Below are 24,036 nucleotides of genomic sequence, written 5' to 3'. Positions count from 1 at the left end.
TCGATCATTATGTAATTAAATTATGAAATATAATAAATAATTAAAAGGATATTTTTTCACGTTAGTTATTGTATATTTTATTATAATTTTAAAAAAAACGAGCTTGCAAGTTTTACAATTTATAAATTTCGTTTCAGAGTTATGGCAGAATATTCAAAATGTAAAATTTACAAATAGCGACACTAATTTTTCTCCACTTTTTTGACGAAACTACGATTTATCATTTCCTTTCTCTATTTTAAGATTAAAAAACCAAGTTCTTTGGTGAAAAAAGAAGTTGATATATTTTTGAACCTGATTTTGTAACTTAAAATATCACTTAAACTAATAAATAGCATATTTAAGGTCTAAAATTTTATTCAGAAGTGACTTAATTACTCTATTTTATTTCATAAATTGTTAAAAATATAAAAAATAAATAAAACTACTTGATTGTTGAGAAATGTATTTAAATTTCTGATGTCCACTTTCTTCAATGATTTTATATTGATAAATGTTATCATATTCATGTAGTTTTAACAATATTTTTTTTCTCGTTTATTAGCTTATTAATGAAGAAAAAATTATAAATTTATGCCAAAATATTTCATATTGATTCAAAGAATTTAATCAACATTCTTCTCCCAAATTGACTCATGATCACACAAACAAAAAAGCAAAAAATATACGATTTCAGAATTAAAAAACATTCCAAAACTAATTAGTGATAAAAGGTTGAAACCAAGGGTGACAGTCAAGAATTTCCTATATACTTTTTAACATACGAAATTAGTAACAAAAATTGGATTAAATTAACTACAATTTTTTCCACGGATTAAATTAATTACAATAATTTCTAGCAGATTACTTTAGTTACAAGAGATTTTAGTTCTAGATTAAATTGATTACGAAAGTTTTAGAGAGGCTAAATTAGCTGCAAAAGTTTCTATCATATCAAATTCTTTACAAAAGTAGGGATTAAATAATTTACAGGCGTTTCTGTAGTCTCAATACCAAAATCACAGATGAAAAGAGGCCCAGAAAAAACTTTCTTCTTTTTGGTTTGGGAATATCACAGTTTAAATCACTATCTTACGTCAACTAGTGATAGTTTTCAAACGCAAATTAAGATGAATTTTTGTTGGTTTTAGTTGACACAATTTTATCTGATTTCAACAATTGCGTATGAAATTATTACAGATTTCAAGATGAACAAACCGTTTATTTCTATAAACACTCCCCTTAACACTAATTGTCAGAGACTCAATCATTTTTTTTTATTTATTTATATATACCCTGTCTAAAGTACTGTTGTTGTTGACGTATGCTTGTTAAGGCAGAGGGGTGCGATTGTTCTTGCTTTCCAGTGGCGCCATCCACGGCCAAGAATTCGACTTCTGCCACACCCATATGTCACAATCGTTTATATTGCGGACTCATTCATGCATCCATTCATTTATCCACAGATCGTAATTTAAACCTGAATCAGAGAACGATCAATCTCCAATTCAGTATCCCCAGAGGTATTGATTTTTAATGGGAGGACTTTGCGACTCGACAGATTTAACGTGCATCAGTCACTATTTACTACACTGGGAGTATTCGGCCGGCGAGGCTCGAACCCACGAACTCTCGGACATGCGCCCAGTGCCCTACCGACCAGGCTATCCCAGTCTAAAGTACTTACTTCAATAAATAGAACACGCATAATACTTTGTTGAGGAAACTTCTTGGATTTGATAACGAAGCTAACATCGTTTTTTTTTTTTAAATTTTAAGTTTAAGAGCATTCTATGTTGTCTGTTAATTCAATGGCCGTTTATCGCAAGAGCAAAATTTAGTTATTTTATTAACTCAACTTCATTGAACTCAACTGGACGAAATTTCCATTCTTAAACTAATCAAGAGTGGTTCTTTCATGTATGTCTTCATATACAGTATAAATGTCATGGTCTGTTGCCTTAGATCCTCGATCAAATGGAGAAAGATGTTGACTAACTTTTTATCAACTTGACATATTTCATTTTAAAGACCTAAGTATAAACATAAATTAACTCAAACAAAACCCCTAGAGAGCGCGTCCCCAGGTGGCGGATAGGGGAATGCCTCCACTGGTTCTCCAGTGGGTGGTAGAAGGGAAATAAAATACCTTCCTCAGACCAACAGGTAGAAGTTCAACCTTTCGAGGCTCTGGCAACCCTCCTTTTCCAGGGACAGTCTTTGATTGTTCCAGAATCTTAACATCAACAATTACAAGATTAAGAACAAACCACTTTAAAGGGATGAAAGTTCTTCCCAACAAAATAAGAACTTATATGCCCTGCAAGAACTGCACCGATATCTAACTTACCCCGGATCACATTCTCGAGTGCCCTACCCTTACCCCATATGTTTTACAACTGGGTATGGTGCCACCGCCTTCAGAACTTCGTGAGATCCTCTACAGTAATGATGTATTGGAGTTAGCGGATGCAGTTTTGAAGGCACACGAGGCCATTTAATTGTCCATGGACACGATAAAAAAAAAGTTTTTTAAAAAAAACATTCCTGGTTGAGCCTTCTTTCGAATGATCTAAACTTTTCAGCCAAAAGCATTCAGAGGCATGCAGAATGTTAAAGTTTAAGAAAAAAACAGTGAGAAGTCAATTTCTATCTTACTTCTTAAAAAACGTAAATTGTCTGAGTGTGTTGGGTTTTCATTGAAAGTTAAGCAATGGTACACTATGTGATCAATCAACGCAACTAATTACAAAGATCTCAAGTATTTTACACGCCTTGTATTACATGTCAGCCTACAGAATACATGGCCGAAAATCTATCTAGATTGAATATTAATTGCATGAATGTACCTATTATATAATGAGAAAAATATTATATTAACAGCATTTTATCAGCAAAAAAGCAGTATTAATCGGAAATGTTGAGTATTATTTACAAAAAAAGTATTAAGTATTAGTAGGAAGAAAGTATTTAACACAAATAAACTTTGATGGAATAAACAAATAAATTAATAACAAAAAAGTGATATCATTATAATTACCTATACTAAAGGTATAATATTTATAAATTTTTCTGCGCAGCAATCGCATTACACTTCCTTTTCAATAAAAAAAAGAATAACTTTTGGAATAAAAATAATAAACTAACTCAGATCTAAACAAGACCTTATTTTTATTATTTATGTTATGAAATATCAAAAAAAAAAATTCTCCCTCTTCAATATCAACTAAATCCGGTATTTTTTGCTTCATCTCTGTTTGTATATTAGACGCCCAGTTGGTCATATAAGGGTGAAAAATTAATGTCTGTATTGTAATTTTTATATGCATGTCAGGTAATATTATTCTCTATCCCTGATGCATGCTAAAATTACTATAATAGTTGAATATTGCACTTTTATAAAGGTAAAACTTAGTTGCTTACTCCATTTCAATTAATATGCGTTTTTCTAAAAAAAATACCATTTTCAATCACTGATTTCAATGATATATTTTTAATCAATATTTTCAATGATATATATTTTGATCTTCGATCAAATTTTAAAAAACATTTTTAATGAGTGAATTAGTTTCTGAGAGAAGTAATTTTAATAGTGAACTTTAAATAAAACTACCTCTTTTATCCAGTCAAAGTTAGCCTTGAAGGTGTAACTGAATTTCGGGATATTTCCCGGAATGAAAGCAATTTCATCGAGTATCAAAATACGTGTTTAAAATAGTAAAAAAAAAAAGTTGGAATAGAAGTGGAAATAGAAACCGAAATCCTGAAACTCCCGTCTTAAGATAAAACTTGAAACCTTCTGGATTAAGTAAAGAGTCTTTTGTCTGATCAAATGGACAGTCGAATCTTTTTCAAATCACTGTCTGAACTGAAGTGGATTGAATGAAGAGTAGAGTGAAGTATTTTCTCTACCTTTACGTAGAGATTCACTTCCAGTTTATCCTTTTTTTCACCAACCCTAAAATATTTTTTCAGGATTAAAATAAGACAGAGTTTGGTATTCACTTATATATTATTCATGCTGAAAAAACAGTGAAATGAATTGAATCTAATTGAAATAAATCTATAAAAATATCTTGTATGCATAAATTACTAAAAAATAAAATGTGCCACTTTTTTATGTAATAATTAAAAATTCATAAAAAGGGTTATTTATTGATTTTTTAAAAATGTTATTTTATTGCATTTATGATATTGCTTTTTCTAAGCCAATTTTTCTCCGAGTGAAAATCTCATTTTTCATTAATATTAAAAAGTGAAAACTTTTTAATATTAATGAGGTTACAATGATATTGCATGGCATTTAAAATAGTTTAAGAGACGAAATGTTTTTCTTTATTGAAACAAACAGATATGATTTTGCTGGATTAGTCCTAAAAATGAAGCAGGGTGCGTTTTTAAAAACTGCTTAATTTTGATTTTCATTTTAAAAAGTGTGATTTTGCAAATAAAAAACCCTTTCAATGGTTTAAAAGTGCTTCATTTTCTCTTTTCTAACCTGAGAGTTTTCTTTGCTAACAAATTAAGCAAAAAGCGTGTTTCCGTTCTACGTTGCTCACTATTCTATTTTAGCATCTTACGAAAGCATTTTGTATTAATTATTTGAACACTGAGTTGGATTCGGTGGGAAGGATTCTACATTTTGCAAGAGAGTTTTAATTTCGTCTCACGACCTCTGAAATTGAACCGAAATTTTTTCCCCATTACCAAGAAAAATTTTTATTTCCATTTCTTGACTGAAAATCTAAAAGATACTCCCGATAACTTTTTTGAAGTTCAAATAATTGTTATTTTAAATTATATTAGTTTTTTGCATAATTGAATCAAAGAATTATTAATTTTTAAAATAGAATAAGCAACTCCAAACTGAATACATTTAAATTTGAGCTTAAAATGATTTTGTGGAGGCGGAATAAAATGAAGAATAGATTTCCTTGCCAGAAACTAGTAATTTCATCATGATTACGTAGAATCTTGGAAAATATTTTTGCATTATTATTTCATGTTCATTATTTCAACAGAATCCAAATTTTCCAACAATTCAAAGGGATAAATCTGATTTGTTAAATCTGTTACGAAATATCACATGCATTTAACAATATTCAAATTATAATCAAAGCAATATTACCTTGAAGAATATACAATATTTAAATGAGAAAAGACGTATTCCATTATTTTAGATGCATAATAGCTTATGATATTTTAACATTATCTCCAAATAGCTTCATACGAGTATTTATCATTTTCTGTTTTTCTTTTTCAAAAGTTACAAAATTTACATTATGGCAAATTAAATAATATAGTAAATGTTATCAGTTAACATTCTATTTCGAGACATTAACATTCTATGTATCTGGTTTAAGCCTAAAATCAGCATCAGAGATGCCTCAGGGCATAAAGTACTCTCTTTCTGATTTGGCGATCCAGATTCGAACCCCAGCAATGGCTCGAGAACTCTTCTCTGCTTCCAACTATAGTGCAGAGGAAAAATACTGTCTGTAGTGAATGGATATTGTGCTATAGTCTCCAGGCAGTCTTACTAACCACGATAGGCTTTCTTCTCCCTGTATGTAAGTTAACTTACCTCAAAAAGTCCCCCAAGAACCCCAATGCTTAAATCAGGAGTTCCTTTGAGTTCATGTTCATAACTACAAGGCTACGAAACGTTTACATACTTGCAAATCCAATATAGTGCAGCTGTTCGACGCCATTCATAAATAAAATAAATTTTTTCTTAAAGAAGAAAAATAAGTGGTAAATAAATTATTCATTTCTATTTTGTTTATTCATTAGAAGGACATATCAGTATATAAATATGTATACAAACTTTTACTGGAAAATTTGTTAAAGATGTTAAACCTCCTAAACGTAAGATTCTTAAAAATAAAGCAAATAATAAGGTGAAAAAAGCTTTCAGATTTAAAACGTCTCTATTTTTTCTACATTTCCTTTAAGCTTATAATACAATAATGCAAAAAGAAATAAACTGTTAAAAACACAAAAGACGAAAGAAAGTACACATTGCAATGCAAGCAAATAAATTAGAATATCACAAGGCTTCTAATTGAATCTTCTATCTCTATTCTAAAGCACTCTAAATCATTTCAAAAAACCAAACTGGAAAATAAACTCAAACGCTTTTTGCATTTTAAAGAAGATTTTTACGGCACAACAATGTGCAAAAAATGAATAATATAATATATGATAAAAGCAGAAAAATTTTAATTTTTTTTAAAAGAATCTGATTCTTCAGAAATAATGCATGGCGGTGTTGCCAATAAAATCCATTTAAACTAACCCTTTTGTTTAATTTTTAAAGTTTTTTTAATTTAGGAAATATATCTGTCTTGTTTTATGATTCGGAGTATTAATATTTTTTTGACTAAGAAAACACGATAAAAGTATTTTTTATCTATGTTACTGTTTTAAGGAAATCTAAAAACATATTAAAAAATAAAAATATCCTCAAACAAGCAAATTAATATTTTTATTATTGTTTTAAATCCTTGTAAAATTGTATAAAACAATTCTGTTAAAATAATTACTTTAAAAAGTATTACTTTTTATGCTTTGCTATTGTTCTATGTTTATTAAACATAAAAAATGGAATTCTCAATTTAAAGCACTGGAATAGTTTTGAAATCGGCTTAGAACTCTTAACTAAAATAAAAGCTTAACTAAAATAAAGCGTACTGTAATATAATATTACCGTAAGAAGATTAAATTTATAATGCATACACTAAATTATTTTTAATATAAAATTAGTTTCTATATCAACCATAGCCGCAGCACTAAGCAAACATTAAAAAAACTTCAAAGGAAATTTAATAAAACAAAAGTGGATAGAGCTTAAATCTTATAAAAATTGCTTAAATAATAGGCAAATTTATGAAAATTATCTTATGAGAACATACTTATTCTTAATACATAAACTAAAAACATTCATATATTTTATTACGATGAAGCACCATGTAGTGCAAAAAGTGTAGTGTAATACTCCTCCGAGTTATGGTTTGAACAACCCAAAATACAGTGGGAACAAACACTTTATTAACACCGAATCAAGAAAGTAGCCAAAAACCAATAACGAAGAATACCCAACATCGAGATTACGTTGATTACGTTATTATTTTTACCTACGAAAACTCCTAAGTTGGCGAAAATATCAAATCGTCAGAAGCCAAGTTTACGTTAGATCACGAAAAGGTTGAAGTTTGGCGCGAGATAAAACACATCGTTGCTTAAACAAATCTATTATATTCTACACAAGATATGTATAACTTTACTTGTGCAATAAATAATTAATATAATTTTAGTATAATATTAGTATAATTTTATTTAAATTTGTACGTATCTATGAGATATAAAATTATTTTATAGCATTTAATTTCTTTCCGCTTCTGTTTCTATTAATTCCAGAAAGCCTAAATCACATTTAACTTCATATTCCCTCGGTTATATGCGTTTGTTAAAAACTTATTTTATGAATTTGCGCATCATAACTTAATTGTATCATAAAAATAACTTTGCTGTATTAATTCTAACGTTGTTCCAAATATATTAGTTTCGTTTCAATTGACTATATGCTAATATTGTATTGAAACATCATTTCGCTTCAATGTTTCATTATAATGAAATTTAATAGACTAAAGACAATAGTTAAGAAATAAGGTAGCAAGCAATCCTTGGTACTTTAAAAATTATTAAGGATTCAATTCACATTTTTGGTTTATCTGTGCCAAAGAGTAATGTTTTTATGCATGTTTTCAACAATATACTACTTTGAAGCATAGTAAAAGTCTATGCTCATTTCGGATTTTCACAAACCAAGCGCCGATGATAATGGCTTAAAGAGGTGACTCTAAATATGCTAATTAGTTCATGTTTACATGATATAATAAATTTAAGAGTTTCATTACACCAGGGACTATCTTGCTTCTTGGTGTTGTGAAACACTACTATGATTGTAAAGTAGTTGCCACCATTTTTTGGTGTTCAGATAGAATTTTTATTGTATACAAAAGGACAACAAACATAACCTTCTACTACTTGATATTAAATAATCTACAATTGCCATCTGTTGATTTTCAAACGTACGCCAAAATTGGTGTTTCTTTTATTGGGCGTTTACATTGAACTACCACTTTTGAGATGTATATGAATGCTCGATTTTGTGTGGGGTTGAAAAGTATTCATTTTTTGAAGTTTTTCGCCATCAGATTCAAAGCGTAGTACAATATTTAAACGTTTCTTTTGTTTTCTGCTTATTTTGTAATGTATCATTTATAGCTAAAAAAAATTTAACTTTTTCGTATAAAAATGAAAAATGATTATATAAAGTTTGATTGTATAAAGTTTATAGTTATTCTTCATACTTATCTAAATTTCAAGTTATATTTTACTCAATTGCTTGAAGATACCTCTTTTTTTTGGTAACATTTCTGAACATTATAAAACATTTTAATATAATATGCTAATAATCAAAGATACATTTCTCAATTTCTTTCATAGCTATATAAGACTCTTGTTAATAAGTTTCATTAGCGCTTCATTTTCAGCATCATTACTGTAATTACTTTTTAAATACTGAAAATGCGTGAAATGTCACTAAGTTTGAGAATAGCTCGTGCGATGCCTATAACAAGATGAAAAATCCATTCTGCTGCAGACTCTATTTATTTTCGCCTCGTTTTCTATTGTCCGGAAACTTTCATATCGTATATAATTTTAAACTCGGGTCATTTAAAAGGTTTAAATAATAAATTATAATATATGTAATATAAGTGAATAACTTTTCAAAAGAGAATCAGGGTTTTTTTTAAAAAATAAGGGGAACAATTCGTTCTCATTGTAATAAAGATTATTACTATACAATAGTTGAAGAAGACAAAATTAACTTTAAATCACAAAAATAGAATCATATATTTTAGCAAATTTGTATCTTCTTGTAATCTAGTCTACATTCCTTTGTTTTAAGGATTCCTTTGTTTTGTTTCCTTTTCATGACACACTAAGAGCAGATATATACACAGATTTATTATCATCTCTTGTGAGCCTTTAAGACAAACGTAAAAATCTTGAATTTATTGAGGAAACGAAAGCTAAATGGAACAACAATTATAAAATAAACAGGATTAAAGCACTTTTGGGTATTCAAGGTAACGAAGAGGATGACTGGGTTTTGCCAGGGAGGACACTAAATTGGAACAAATTGACTATGAGACCCAGGATGAAAAATCTCAAATTAAGTAAATAACTTTTAATCTTTGGAATGGTGACTGGAAAAAGAGCAGCAGGGGACGAGAGACTTATAATTTTTTAAAGACACTGGCCTTAAATGGCAGCATTCGAATTTTTACTTGAATCAGCTTCTTACGGGCCACGGTGTTTTTGGGATCTACCAACAAAGCTCCTTTAAGAGAACAGCAACACGTCAATATTGTGAAGCAAGGCAAGACATCTTTCACTTCATTAAAGATTGTCCAAGATTCTGGGCACTTTGCGGTTCCAGTATGAAAAGACGAACATCAGTGGTATGCTATACTGGCCTTTTAACTTGTTTTGTTTTAATGTTGTTTATAACTGTTTTAGCTTCAAAATTTTCCATGTGTTTTCATTTAAATTTGGCGTATGGGTCCTACTGGCTTAGATCCCCGTAACCAATTCCTTAGCAGATTTTTATCGCTTTATAAAATTACCATTTAAATAAAATTTCTCGGATTTCAGAAAATTGTAAAAAAAAGCTTGAAATTCTTACATTTTTAAATAAAAGTGGGAATTTTTTATTATGCTTTTCGTGTAAGGTATTTTAAATACTTTGGTGATGTTTTGACTGAGCATTCAATTTGCGTGATAAAATCTGTTGAATCAGGAATTCTTTTTATTAATTTATTTTTTATTCAATTCGCGGCATTAGAAATTGAGAAAAAATATGTATGGATCTTTATTTTCTAAAAAAAAATTATGTGCCACCACACTTTATGGTTGTTTTATGACTAATAAATATTCTTGTGGTAAAAAGAATGTTCTTTACAATGCATTTTAATGGAATAATATAAATTAAACAATTGCTTTTTAATTTTTATTCATTTTATATAGCTTATTACACAGCATACCGAAAAAAAATTCCGGATTAAATTACGGTATAAGTCCGTACCGGTACTCTTTGTGCCGGTACTTTTTATCATAAAAAATCCATTTATAAATGAATATGAAAAAAATGGAAATGTAAAAGTGGACATGTGAAATGGAGCATCCATTTTTACATGAAAATGTCACAGAACGAAAAAGTTGATATTCCGTAAATTTTACAGTAACAATTACCGTGAAATCACTAAGTCACTCTAATAAAATAAATATTTCTGCAAAATTTACTGTAAAATATTATAAAGTGGGAAATTTACGGAAAAATTGATTTTACGGATGATGCACTCAAAGTGCCAGTACTTTATACCGTAATTTAATCCGGAATTTTTTTGCAATATATTATTCATTTCCTATATAATGTATATATAATGACAAGATTGATGCTAAAGTGAATGAATGTTTCTAAAGCAGTTTCTTCTCAGAGAAATCTTTATTTCCTAAAACATATTTTTTAAATTTTTATTATCTTAATTAGAAATTGCAATTGAGTGTTCCATTTTAAAAAAGTCTAAACAATCAAACTTCCACTGCTATAATAGTCAATTTCTAGTACATTGGAGGTCAGACAACGGTTCATACTTCTAAATGAAGATAGTGGTCACTCTTCGGAGTTGCTAATGTTGTTTGGTTGTTCATATGACGATTGTGAAATGTTGATTGATATCTTAATATTTAATTGTAAATCCTAAGCCAAATTGGGTAATGTTAAAGGCTTTTATTAAAATTATCTGTACGTTTCGGAAAATATATATATCATATAAAATGACTGCTAACATGACGGTGACTTGAACTTTAACTTATAAATATTTGCCAGTAAATCAATTAATGTTAATTACCTTCAGCAACACCATCTACACATTTTAGGATTCCAAAAAGCTCACTTCGTTAATTGGCTGAGCAACGACACTGGTAAAAAAATGACTTAAACTTCTACTTCAAGACAAAAAAAAGAGAAGAAAAAAAATCTTCTAATTTATTATTCAAAATAAATATCGAGAATAATGAAAGGGAAGTTTATTTGTAACACGTTCATTTTAAGATTCTTTCTTATCTAAATCAATTATGCTTTCTTAGAACTTTCAATTTACTTTATCTCTTTTAATTACTCTCTTTCTCTCTCTTTCTCTCTCTCTCTCTCTCTCCCTCTCAATATTTCCTAAGAAAAAAAACAGCAGGGATCGTTCTTGAATAAACTGAAAGGTAAATTAAATTTCTTTCGATGTTATCTGACATGCTTATTAATTTAGAAAATCCATACCTTATTTTTTCACATATTCTAGAAAATTAATCTTAAAAGCGCAAATATCTCATATTTATTTAGGATAAAAATAAAATATTTCCAATATATAAACACTATAAATGAACACTATAATTTAAACTAAAGAAGATATTATTAGTTTTATCTAGACGTTTAATCTAATGCATTTTCGAGTAATTTAAAAACAGAGAATTATTTGTAGCCTAGATTCAGCAGTTCATAATGTATATTTAAATTTTATTTGAGTTCACTATATTTGAGTTCACTATAATAAAGACAATAAAAATGTACATGAGTTTCAATTACCTTTATTAAATATTTTTTGAGTTTCTGTCAACAATACAAATAACAATAACGCGAATATTGAGCAAGATTGTAGTTATTATCGCATGTGATCGATCGTAGCAGTGAACAATCTTTTAACATTCATTGTGAGATCTTAATATTGTCATTGGTCAACAAATATATCAAGCTTTCGCACTATGCTTAGTTGCTACAGTCTTGCAAACTAATTGGAAATACTTTTTGAAAAATAAATGATATCTAAAACAAAATTGATCATTTTAATTTTAAAATGTTAAAGTTTGACTGTCAAACATTTACAATCGTCACGGCACTTAAAAAAGGAAATTAAATGCACGCACTGTTCTAAAACAATAAATTCGGAAACACACATAAGAAATCGGCATTTTCAAATTGAAAAAAGTCATTAACTTCACACATCCGGGTTCCGAAGTTATCATTAGTAATTGCCTCAAGCCAGAAATACAGAAATGAATCACTGCTGTTAATCCATATTCCGTTGGAATAAGGAAATACTTCTTAATCAAATCTAACTAAAAGAAATACTAAACTACTTCACTATTTAAGTTTATAAATGGTTTAGTTTCATGGCATAGTTTCATAGTTTCTGGTATAGGCATAGTTTCTTCACATTTTTTGCCCATAATGTATAGTAATGGCATAGTTTCTTCAGATTTTTTTGCCCATGTTTCTTCCGAAACATGGGCAAAAAAAATCTGAAGAAACTATGATGATCTCTAAGTAAAGATGTATTTTTAGTGATAAGCAAATTGATTGAAACTGGCATAAAAAATCAAATCAGTTGGATTCATGAAGTTACTATCTTTGTGTTTAAAAAAAAGCAGATGAAGAATTAATAGATAAGGGCTATTGATTAGAGATTTAGTAAGGTTATAAATATTTTCTTAAGTATTATAATTTTCTTAAGTATATAATGGGTAAATTTCTCGGACAACTGAATGTCAATCAAAAAGCAAAAAAAAAAGTATTTTGCAATATAAAATCTTATACACGAATTCATCGTATAATAACTTTCTTAGCTGACTCCATTGACATAGTTGAATTTCCAAAATGCTTCTTGGATAAATTTTTAAAAAAACTGCGGTAATAAGCTACAGCTAAACCTGTCAAAGTGACCACCTTTGTAAGTTGACCACTTATCTAAGTTGACCATTTTTATGTAGCACCGAATTTTTTTTATATAACAAAAGTGAGGAATGCCTTTGTAACCTGACCACTTATCTATCTCGAATATATACAGCTGAAATAAGCCAAATTTCTCAAAGTGTATTCTTTAAAAACTTCGAAACTCTCCATAAGTTGAGTGGAAAAAAAGTTTTTAGGAATTTTTCTATGTTATTATTTTATGTATTAGAATTACACTGAATTTTTAAAAAAGTGCTACAAGTTAACTTAAACTTAAAATTTGGCAAGTGCCTTTGTGACAAATAAATTTGTTAGTACGCATACCGAAATCAATTTTCAAATATCAAAAAGAATGTAATGTTAAGTTTTCTAATTCTTCTACTTGCGCATATATTCTTCTGCGCTGATATTTCAAGTAGTTATAATAATAAGCTGGGGCATACATCAATAAAAAAATATGCATATGTATTTATTTTTTTTAAGAAAACTAATTAATTTAACAAACTGATTAGTTAATGATCCATGTAACAAACTGCAATTTATATTGGTAATTAATCTCATTTCTTAAGTATAATATTAAAATTACTAATTTACGTATATTTTTATTTAGACAACAATTAAGAAGTATATGCATAAGATGAACAAATTAATAACAAAAGATGTATAATAATAACATGATAATAGTGTTAAGAAAACAATGTCAAGTCTTTGTTTTCATTCTTATAAAAATTAAAGGTTAGCTATTTTAACCTACATAACTTTTTGAAAATAAAATTAAAACGAATTGATTAAACTTAAATATTTAAGATATAGAATCAAAAGCTTGTTATGGAACATTTGCGTCTGATTGCATTGACAAAAATTAAAGTATGTCTGTTTCAAGGCTACTTAACTCAATATTAAAGCGAATAAAACGAATTTAATTGCATTCCGAAGTATTAGAGACATTGAGTAAAGCATATGGAGGAGTTGTAGTGCGACATTTACCATATCTACCATATATAGTCACCATATATATATTCAATTACCATATGTAGTCACTCAGTCACAAAGGAATTTTCGGTGTTCCAGACGTAATTTTCTAATTATATTTTATTCAATAATTAAACATTCTAAAGAGTGTTTAATTATTGAATATATTAATTATTGAATACCCAAATGTCAGAGAATACAAATTTTGAAAGTTTTCCAATCCAGCAAAAACAACATAGCTTTTTAGTATTACTGAATGCTTCTGAACAAAGCATCAGGAGGTAATCTTTTCAGAAAATGTTTTTTAAATTCACTGCATATCTTCTTGAGTTCCGAACTTTAAATAATAAAGCACGGAGAGAAAAAACTAGTGAAATTACCATACTGGATGGTGCTGACATTTCTGGTTAGAAAAATTTATACTGATTAGGTTAGAAAATATTACTGAATGCTTCTGAACAAAGCATCAGGAGGTAATCTTTTCAGAAAATGTTTTTTAAATTCACTGCATATCTTCTTGAGTTCCGAACTTTAAATAATAAAGCACGGAGAGAAAAAACTAGTGAAATTACCAAACTGGATGGTGCTGACATTTCTAGTTAGAAAAATCATAATTTTGATAAATAAAACTGAAACATGCAGTCATTTGGTAATTTTTCCGTTCATATGATAATAGTTTACAGGAAATTCTGGTTTTCAAAATTATAGTATTTATCATTATAAATTTAGTAAAAAATACTTAACTCAAACGTAAATTTAACCGAATAAATAATTTTTATGTCATACTCAAGGGTATTAAGATAAAATTAACGAATTTTAAATCATTTAACAAATTTTATCATTTATAATAAAACTATATTTTATGTTAATTTTACGAAAATCATTTCCAAAAAGCAAGAGTAAAAATTATCGAACTTTTTGTTGTTCCTATAGCGCCAGAGCCACGGTAAATGTTACCAAATTTTAACCATACTTTTGTTCTCTGTCTAGAAAATGGGATTTTTATTTAGAAATTTGTAGCTTTGCAGAAAGTCAATTCAAAAATGCCATAAAATAATTTTTTAAAGAAAAATCAATTGATTAAACTTCATCATTTTTCTTAGTTATTTTTAATTATTACATGAAATAAGGAATTTTAATTGTTTCCCTATTGTTGAATATATTTTGGTCTCACATTTTTGGTCATTAAATAAATTCTTCTAGACTCGCAATAAAGCTGCTTAAAATGTTAAATCATTGTAATTAAAAACTCTGATCAAGAAAGGACAATCCTAATATTCGATTGTAAAGCATGCAAACAGATCTTAAAGTAAGTGACAAAATTGAACCGACCAGTAAACTCAGGAGGGAGGGACTTTAAAAGGATTCTGCAAAATAACAAAAAATTTAATTCTATAAACTATTAAAATAAAGTTTTTAAATAATATAAAATGTTTTGTTACGATTGAAATGCTTTGGTTGATATTTTCGGAAGATTTTCCGAAAAGAAAAAAAAATGACGGAGTAGCCCAAAATCATCCAAAGAAAGAGAAAATAATTTTGAGGCAAATAATCCCGGTTTAGATATAGTTTGTCTACGGTAAGAACTCCACCCGCCACAAAGTCTGATTCCGTCTGCTGCTATGGAAACAAGAAAAGCTCATTTCAGGGGGGGGGTAGCTTCTCTTCTCTCTAAGGCTAACACAGTAGACCGCAGAAAAAGTTTCCCTATCTCCCGCTGAACCAAGCTGAAACTTGTCCTAAACAATTACCCCTCACCCCTACTTGAAATAGTTATACCTCGTTACTAAGTCACCGTCCCGGGTCCAGACGAATGGCTAGGGGAGTTCTTACTTTAAACAAACTGTACATATTCAAGCAAATAAAGTGCTTGAAAATAAAGTTGCTGTGATTTAAAAAACACAGTTAAAGAGTATGAAATGCGTTTCTGAGTAAATGAAATTTAAAAATTAAAAAGAAAACTAAAGAAAGCATGCTTTCCTTAAGTGCTACATCTTCTCTACTATTTAAAAAAATATTTTTGAATTCTTATTTTTAAACGCAAAAACATTCATTTTTTTAGTGTTTTTACCTGAAGATCATTTGGAAGTTAGTTCCTAACATAATAAAGCAACATTATTACGATACAATATAATAATCCATACAATGCACATACACGGTAACAGTTCACAGCATAATAGCGATTATAAAAATAAGACCAGTCTATAGTAACTCGAAAGTAATTACTTGTAATAAAACTCTTTAGTTTAATAATATTTGCGAAATAACACGTTTGAATTTATACTTATAATTATCTTTTCTTGCGAAATTCATAGAAATTTTTACTTCTTAGATATAAAAGAGTTTGGCAAAATTATACGATGTAACAAAATAAGAATTTTACTAACCTAAAGGAAAATGGCTATTCATTATTTTCTACTAGTACTATTCAAATATTGAGACATTTTTAAAAGAAAAAGTGAAACTGAGAATTCTTTGCGAAGTTGAGTATACCCGAGAGGCTATATTTCAAACAAATACAAAATATCTTGGAGCTTTTCTCCGTGTGAAGAAAAAGTCAAAAGTTAGAAAATAAAGTTTGTTTTGAACGAACAAAAAAGTAGTCTAGAAGAACTGGTTAAAAAAATATTTTGAATATTGCTTGCTTTTAACGTCATTATATGCAAATATTATAACTTAATTAATTGTTTTATGAAAAACGCTTTCCTATTAATTGCTTATTCCGCAAAATTTCTAAATGTTAATAAATCCATAATTTTACTTTTGAAATACACTAGCTGAGTTTCAGATTAAATAATTTCCAGTAAGATATTTCACTTTTTTTTTCAAAACAAGTTAGTATTTTTTTAATTCAAACTGTTTGAAAGCGTTAAGGAAAATTTTCAGTTATTTTTTGCAATTTTCTTAAAGATTTAAGTAATTCAACAGAATGCATATATGAGAATATTTTCCTAAAAGTTCATACAAATGATCAGATAGAATTGAATCCAGCATTTCACACTCATGCATTGTATTTAACTTTAAGTAACACATAACTCAAAGTTACTCATTTATTCCAGAAACATTATGTTACATTATAGTTATTCTTTATAGAGGTTTCAGAGTAATTTCAGGAGGGTTGCTGACTTTTAGTGAGATGTTTTCTGAGCAATAGTTTCGTTTTAGAACAATGCAAAATCTTTCTTTCATAAAAGTGGAATCCTTTAGAAGTTGTTTGTGCACACATAAAGGAAAAATTAGAATACATCAAAAACGCAATGTTTATTTTTTTTTTAAAAAAATGTGTTTTTTTATCTGATTTCATATAAATAGTCATCTTTCATTAATTGAGAGTAGGAAAATCACACTATGCAGTGTACAGTACGAAAAGTAAGAGATAGGACAACCTGATGAATAACTTTTGATCTAATGATTGGATTTTTACGAACTAAGACTCAATCCTAATAGTTTGAGAGCCTCACCTCAAATATATTACTTAATAAATTCCGGATTACATTTTAAATTAAGACACAAAAACGTTCTTCCTTAAACAAGCATGCCTTTTTTCTGAACATTAATACTTATATAATTCTTCACTCTCAAAATATCATGGTGGTAGTCAACAACAGGGGGGGGGCAACCTGAGGCTCGCGAGCCACATGCGGCTCTTTGAATTATTAATTGTAGCTCTCGATAAATGTACCCGAGGTCCCTTTTCATTTTTGTGCTAGTATATTTTAAAAAATTATTATTCTGAATTAAAAAATGCTGCTTGTCAAATTATTTCAATATTCGGAACTACGTACTTATGTGAATCATTTTATTCCACTTTAAAATTCTTGAAATCCAAACACCGATCAGTATTAACAAGGCAGCATCTCAAAGAATTACTGAGAAGTGCTGTCACCAATTATTCACCAAATTATAAAAAATTATCAAGAGAAGTAAAATAAATGTGTTTAATTTTTAATATTTAAATTCAATACACATATTTTGAACTTTTATGGTGAATAATTGGTTCAATAAATATAATTTCTGCAAATAAAATTTCAATACCTTTTTTGCATACCTTTTAAATACGTATTTAATTGCGGTTGGCAAAAAATTTCAAATTTTGAAAAATGGCTTGACTATCTAGGAGCTTGGCCACCCCTGGTCTATAAGATATAAACCCAATTGTAAGGGCTGGAAATCGACCGAAAGTTAGGACCTGTAAATGTTAATTTCAGTTCTTGCGCATTTCGTCATATGTCGAGAACTTTTTAATCAGATTGAAAACTTTCTGCGAGCAATTGCGAAGATAATGCTGTGTAGTGATAATATAAGATAGTATTTTTCCGTGCTAAAATTTAATCGACGAAAAATAGGTAAATTCGTTACCCAACATTAAAGAGAAAAAAAAGGTTTAAAAGGGAGCATACACTACTCTTTATCAAAAAGCGCCACATCTTTCAGACTATGGTGCTATTTGATTTCAATGTCTTTTCTTGATTAAATTGATTTTGATTGACACCATCTCTGAATTTAAAAAGATTAAGAAAAGTCCCTTTCATGGAAAATCAAAGTTTGAGTCACTCCGTTGAATAAGTTAGAAACTAACAACAGGTATGAGAATTTTAAACAAAATAATAATCAAAATACAAATAAAATGCTAACATACCTTTCTTGACCCCAACCTTTCTGTTTTTCTCATCTGGGAGTTGGGTCCAAGCAACGCTTGCTTTTGACATGGGTAATCCCAGGAAAATCAAGGGAGATTCAAGGAAAAATTAATACATTTTTAATGACTTAAAAGTCATTAAAAAATAATATGTTTAAGTTTGAAATCTTTCTTCAAAATTGTTTATATTAATAGTTAAGTTATCAATTTCTAGTGCCGTAGCTAAAATTCTTCAAGAATAGTTTTAATTTTAAATCTAAGTTTTGTAGCTTTATCACACAGCTTCTGTCATTTAATAATAGTTTTGTTTAATAACAGTTTCGTTTAGTAACAGTTTCGTTTAATAACAGTTTCGCACAATAATAGTTTAATTTAATTCTTTTTCAAAACTATTGAGCGAAGCATTATCCTATACAATTCCATTCAGAAAATTCTTCACAGCTGGTTTCTTCAAAATCTCCCATGATTCTCCAAGTCCACATTTTTTTTTCCTCCTCTATGCACGTCATGTCTTGCTTAAATCAAAACAAACGAAACAAAATCATTTTCATTTTACTTACGGAATTACGGAAAAGAAATACGTCGCCAAAAAAATTAGGAACAGTACGGACGGACGAGCGAGCACACGAAACGAACGGAAAAACGTCTTTCCAACAAGAAAGTGATATTTATGAATGTACCTCATGATAATTTTTTCTTCTTTGAAGAAAATAATTAAAGATAATGGATGAACGTTTTTTTTTTCACTTTTCTCCGTTTCAAGGACTTGCTGAAAGCATAGTTTTGTTTTTCTTTTTTCCTTCCAAAACTGTGAGGAAATCTAAAGTTATTTTGAAATTGATTTAAAGAGAAGAATTTTAATAAATAAGCGGAAATGAATGGTTCTTTAATAAATATTCTTGTTATAAAAAATGGGATACAGAAAGTAGAAAACGAAATATAAAAATAAAAAAATCCCTTCGTGAGAAACCACTGTTGTTGAAATAAGTTTTAATGGTTTTCGCCACCATTAAAATTTAATTTCTGATGGTCTAAGTTAAGAAAAGTTAAAGTTCAGTATAAATAAAATTTCATACCCCATTTTCTATTTTTAATTTCAGGATAAATTTCAGGATACTTACTGTGCTCATCTATCTCTTTTTAAATAGCACTCAGTAACTTTTGTCGACTTCGCGTGCAGGTCGTTGGGCTACCGGGGGTGCCATCCCCTCTGCAGAGGATCAAAATTGTGATGGCAAGTCTTCGGATCATCCTCAGGGATGTTTCCCAGACAGTCGCCAATAGCCTATTGTGCAGCTTTAGTGCGACGTAAATGAACTACAACAATAACAACAGCAGTAACTTTTGATACATTTAAGCAAGACTACAAATTCTAAAATTATCATCTTCATATTATCTGATAAGTTTTCAATTTTCGCTATATATTTCATTTCTACGAATAAAACAAATTCTGGTGTATTCTTATTTTAAAAATATCAAGAATTATTTTAAAATTAAACTTAAAAATAATGGTTAAATTACTTTTTTGAGAAGATTAGTTCAAGAAGGAGTCAATTTTTTTAATAATTCCAGAATTATTAAAAGAAAAGTCACTGATAAGGTTGAAAGTTAGTGCTCAAATTGAAATGTATACGCTTTATAATATATAATATAGATAAGTTTGATGATTTATATGTAAGTTTTATACATACATTAATATATAAATATGCATGCATATTAAAAATAGATGTGCATCTATACATAAATTTTAAAATAAACAAACAGTTTTTTAAAAGCAAAAAGTGTGCCCCCTCCTCATGCTACTCCTATGTCCTTGTAGTTAACATGTAGGTAATTTTTAGTTACAAAAACACTGTCTTCCTTAGGATCATTAACAACTTTAAAATGTTTCCTTCCATATCAAAAAGGCCATCATTCATTAATTTGTACCCTATTTTCATAGACGGGTGGCTATAAAATTTATAAAATATATTTGATACAACTTATAGTTTTAATGTTTTGATCATGGTGATATTTTATGTTTACTTAGTATTTCTTACATTCTTGTAAGATGAAATAGAAGACATATTTCTTGGTAATATTGTTTCTTATCCTTCAGTTGAGTTCCATCATCAAGTTATTTGTATTTGTATTTTGATGATGAGCTAGGTTTAAGCAAATAATTGCATTTAATTCAGAGAAATTCGAATTACTGACCATACACCCTGTTTCTGATATAATGGTGTTGAGTCCTAATTTCAAAAAGACTACGTGTAATTGATTATATAATCACTTTTCTCAAAATCAATCGCATAACTAACAGTTGGAGTTTTGACATTATTAATCATCAACCGATATTCCGTCATATCCAAATGGTTGAATAGCATACTGTTTTATTTTCATATCTTTCAGTATATTGAAAAAGGAAACAAATTCATCTGAAGCACCTTTCATGGAATAAGAACCAATTGAATTTTTAAAAAAAAATGTTCGGATAGATAATGCTGAGTTGTTTCTAATTTATTTCACCAGTCTTATTTCATAACCTTAATTCATTAAATTTTGCTCACACCGTTAGAAATTTCTCGGAAAAAATGGTTAAATAACAATTTATTGAATGGTTATTTTACCATATTTAATCAAAACAGTCAAATAATCATAAATAAAATGGTAATCAAACTGTTAAGTTAGAGAAAAACTGCTTATTGGCTGTTTTCACCTAATACGGTTAAACAACCAGAATTTTATCGCACCAACTGGAACCACCTAATGAAGCTACTTAGTCCTTTGCACCTCAGTATATATCATAGCCAAGCGGACTTATCTCGCAATCTCATGACCGGTAGAACTGGAGTTCGAGTCCTAGTGTTGGCAAAACAATATTCCCTCCATTCATTTCAGCGCATGAAGAATTTCTAGCATCCGGCACTCTCCAATGCCCTTTACCTTACGAAAAGTTGAGCTCCTATATTTTTTTTACGTTTTTGAAAAATGCTAGTAGTAAATGGTTTCAAAACCATAAAGCAGGGATCTCCAAACTACGGCCCGAGGGCCACATCCGGCCCGCGGACAGATTTTGTCCGGACCGCGGAGAGCTAGCATACTTGAAAACTCCTTTTAGAGAACATATTTTTTATAGCAAATAAAATTTAGTTTACTGAAGTGTTCTAATTTTATGTTGAATAATTATTAATATGACATCTACATTGATATGGTCATGGGCTAACTACTCATAACATTGTTGTAGGCTTATTGTTATTGTTTTTGTGATAAGTTGGATAAAGAAACACAGAATTATAATGAGTAAAGACATGTATAATATGCAGAAATAATATGCAGAAATAATATACTTCAGTATATAATAACTAACAAATTATTGAAATGAATCCAACTAACATTTTATACATTTTAAATAAAAACATAACTTATAACAAGCATAATGACATATGAAATACTAATAAGATTTATGTAATTGAGATTTTCCACTGACAATAGTTTGTAGTTGTGGACTAATTTTACTTGTACCAATTATTAAAAGAGATTTAAGATGCTCATCAGTTAATTTAGATCTGTAAACATTTTTTGTGTACTTCATTTTGGAGAAGGTCTTCTCACACAAATAAGTAGTACCAAAAACAGAAAACAGCCCACGAGCAAATTTATGCAAATTATCAAATTGTGTCAGTGGAGGACTCTTATAAAATTCCAACAAAGATGAGTTTTGATATTTGTTCTTAATTATATCACTGCACTGTAGATCAATCATTTCCATTTGAAGTTCCGGGGCTAGGGTTTCAATGTCAGTATCAAAAGGATTCTGAAAAATCTTTATTTGATTCGCAATGGCATCAAAGTCCGAGAAACGAGTATCAAAATTTATTTTCAAAGCACTCAAAGTTTCGATTGCAAAATCGATAGGAAACTCAGTCTCAGTGGTGTGACTGAATATTTCACATGTTTTAAAATGTGAAAAACATTTACTTCGTAGTTGTGATTGAAACAGTATCAATTTCTTCCGGAATGATTTGATATTAGTGTATAAATCAGGAAGATGCTGGTTTTCTCCTTGTAATCTCGAATTCAGTTCGTTCACATGTTTTGTCAAATCAACATAGAATGCTAACTTCCACAGCCATGCGTTGTTTTGTAATTCAGTAAGAGGGCGATGCTTTTCATTCAAAAAAATTTCGATCACTGCTCGAAGTTCAAAAAAGCGCTGAAGGACTTTCCCACAACTAAGCCAACGTACGGCAGTATGATAAGGTAAGTCATTTTCTCCAATCTCTGCAATAAATTGTCGGAATTGTCGGTGATTCAGCCCAAAAGATCTGATAAAATTAACAGTTGATATGACTGGTTTCAGAACTTCAGACATATCCAAACATTTTCCGCACAAAGACTGCTGATGAATGATACAATGTAAGACTAATGGTTTTGAACCACCGTCATTTTCTACAGCCTTTGACACAAGAGCGACCACTCCTTTATCTTTCCCACTCATTTTTTTGCCTCCATCAGTTGTAATACATTTCAAGTTTTTCCATCGAAGGTTCTTTTGATTAATGGCCATTTCAACTCCTTTAAAAATATCTGTACCAGTAGTTGTGCCATGAATACTATACATATCAAGAAGTTCTTCATGCACTTCATAGCTTTTATCTACTCCTCGAATATAAATCAACACCTGAGCAGTATCTGACACATCCGTTGACTCATCCAAGGTCAAAGAAAACCACTCAACATGTCCATTTTTGTCGAACAGTTGAAAGGATATATTTTCAGCGATGTTTTCTACCCTTCGAGCCACAGTGTTTGTTGACATACTGACAATTTTTAATAAATTTACCTTTTCAGGGCACATTTTTTCGGCTACTGCAATTATGCATTCTTTGATCATTTCTCCATCGGTGAATGGTTTTCCACGTTTTGCAATTTCAAGAGCCACACGAAAGCTGGCACGAGTTGCAGCCTCTTGTTCAGTTTTGAGTTTTGTAAATGAAGATTGCTGCGATTTCAATCCGCGTTTCATAGCTTCGAATTTTTCTGTCCGCAAACTTCCTGTATATTTTGAGTAATTTTGAAAATGTTTTGTTTCATAATGACGTTTAATGTTATATTCTTTGAGAACGGCTATGCTTTCATTGCAAATCAAACATAGCGCCTTGTTACTGGACTCAATTACGAAATACTGAATGTTCCACTGATCTTTGAATTTTCTGCATTCACTATCAATTTTTCGCTTCTTTTCCATACTACTAAATCACACACAAAAGCAACAATTCAAATCAAAATACTGTTACAAAGATGTCTTAAACTTAAACACGCACAAACACGTTTTAAGGAAGTACGCACTATTTTATTTCACAAAAGTGTCATAGGAACTGACTTGTGGTTGCGCCACTAGCCTTCTTATATATTACAATTACTGCCATGTAGAAGTGAGTGGAAGACACCAGAACTTTCTCGAACCAACGAGATTATTCTGTACGTGCTATTAGCGCCATCTGTTAGCGATAGAAGGTACTACCTATTTCCGCTTGTGTCCACCAGATGTCGTGTCACGTTACTCCTCATGGCTCGTACTCTACGACTAATCTAGAAATTACAGATAATG

The 24,036-nt window shown here is 29.4% G+C and overlaps 1 protein-coding gene across 1 annotated transcript; it reads right to left on the bottom strand.

Annotated features, from left to right (window-relative positions):
• Positions 1 to 21,876: 21,876 nt before the first annotated feature.
• Positions 21,877 to 23,673, bottom strand: LOC122272134 (general transcription factor II-I repeat domain-containing protein 2-like). Its single transcript, XM_043055300.2, has one exon. The coding sequence runs from the start codon at positions 23,671 to 23,673 to the stop codon at positions 21,877 to 21,879; it is 1,797 nt and encodes a 598-aa protein (XP_042911234.2).
• Positions 23,674 to 24,036: the final 363 nt, after the last annotated feature.

Source organism: Parasteatoda tepidariorum, chromosome 12, assembly GCF_982258835.1.
Source record: "Parasteatoda tepidariorum strain Cologne lab strain chromosome 12, Ptep-v5.0, whole genome shotgun sequence".
In the NCBI taxonomy this organism is placed as follows: Eukaryota; Metazoa; Arthropoda; class Arachnida; order Araneae; family Theridiidae; genus Parasteatoda; species Parasteatoda tepidariorum.
This window is presented reverse-complemented; position numbering and strand designations above follow the sequence as displayed.

What these genes read in the sequence shown, in the direction of transcription:
- LOC122272134 (XM_043055300.2), bottom strand. Translation starts at nt 23,673, where the DNA reads ATGGAAAAGAAGCGAAAAATTGATAGTGAATGCAGAAAATTCAAAGAT.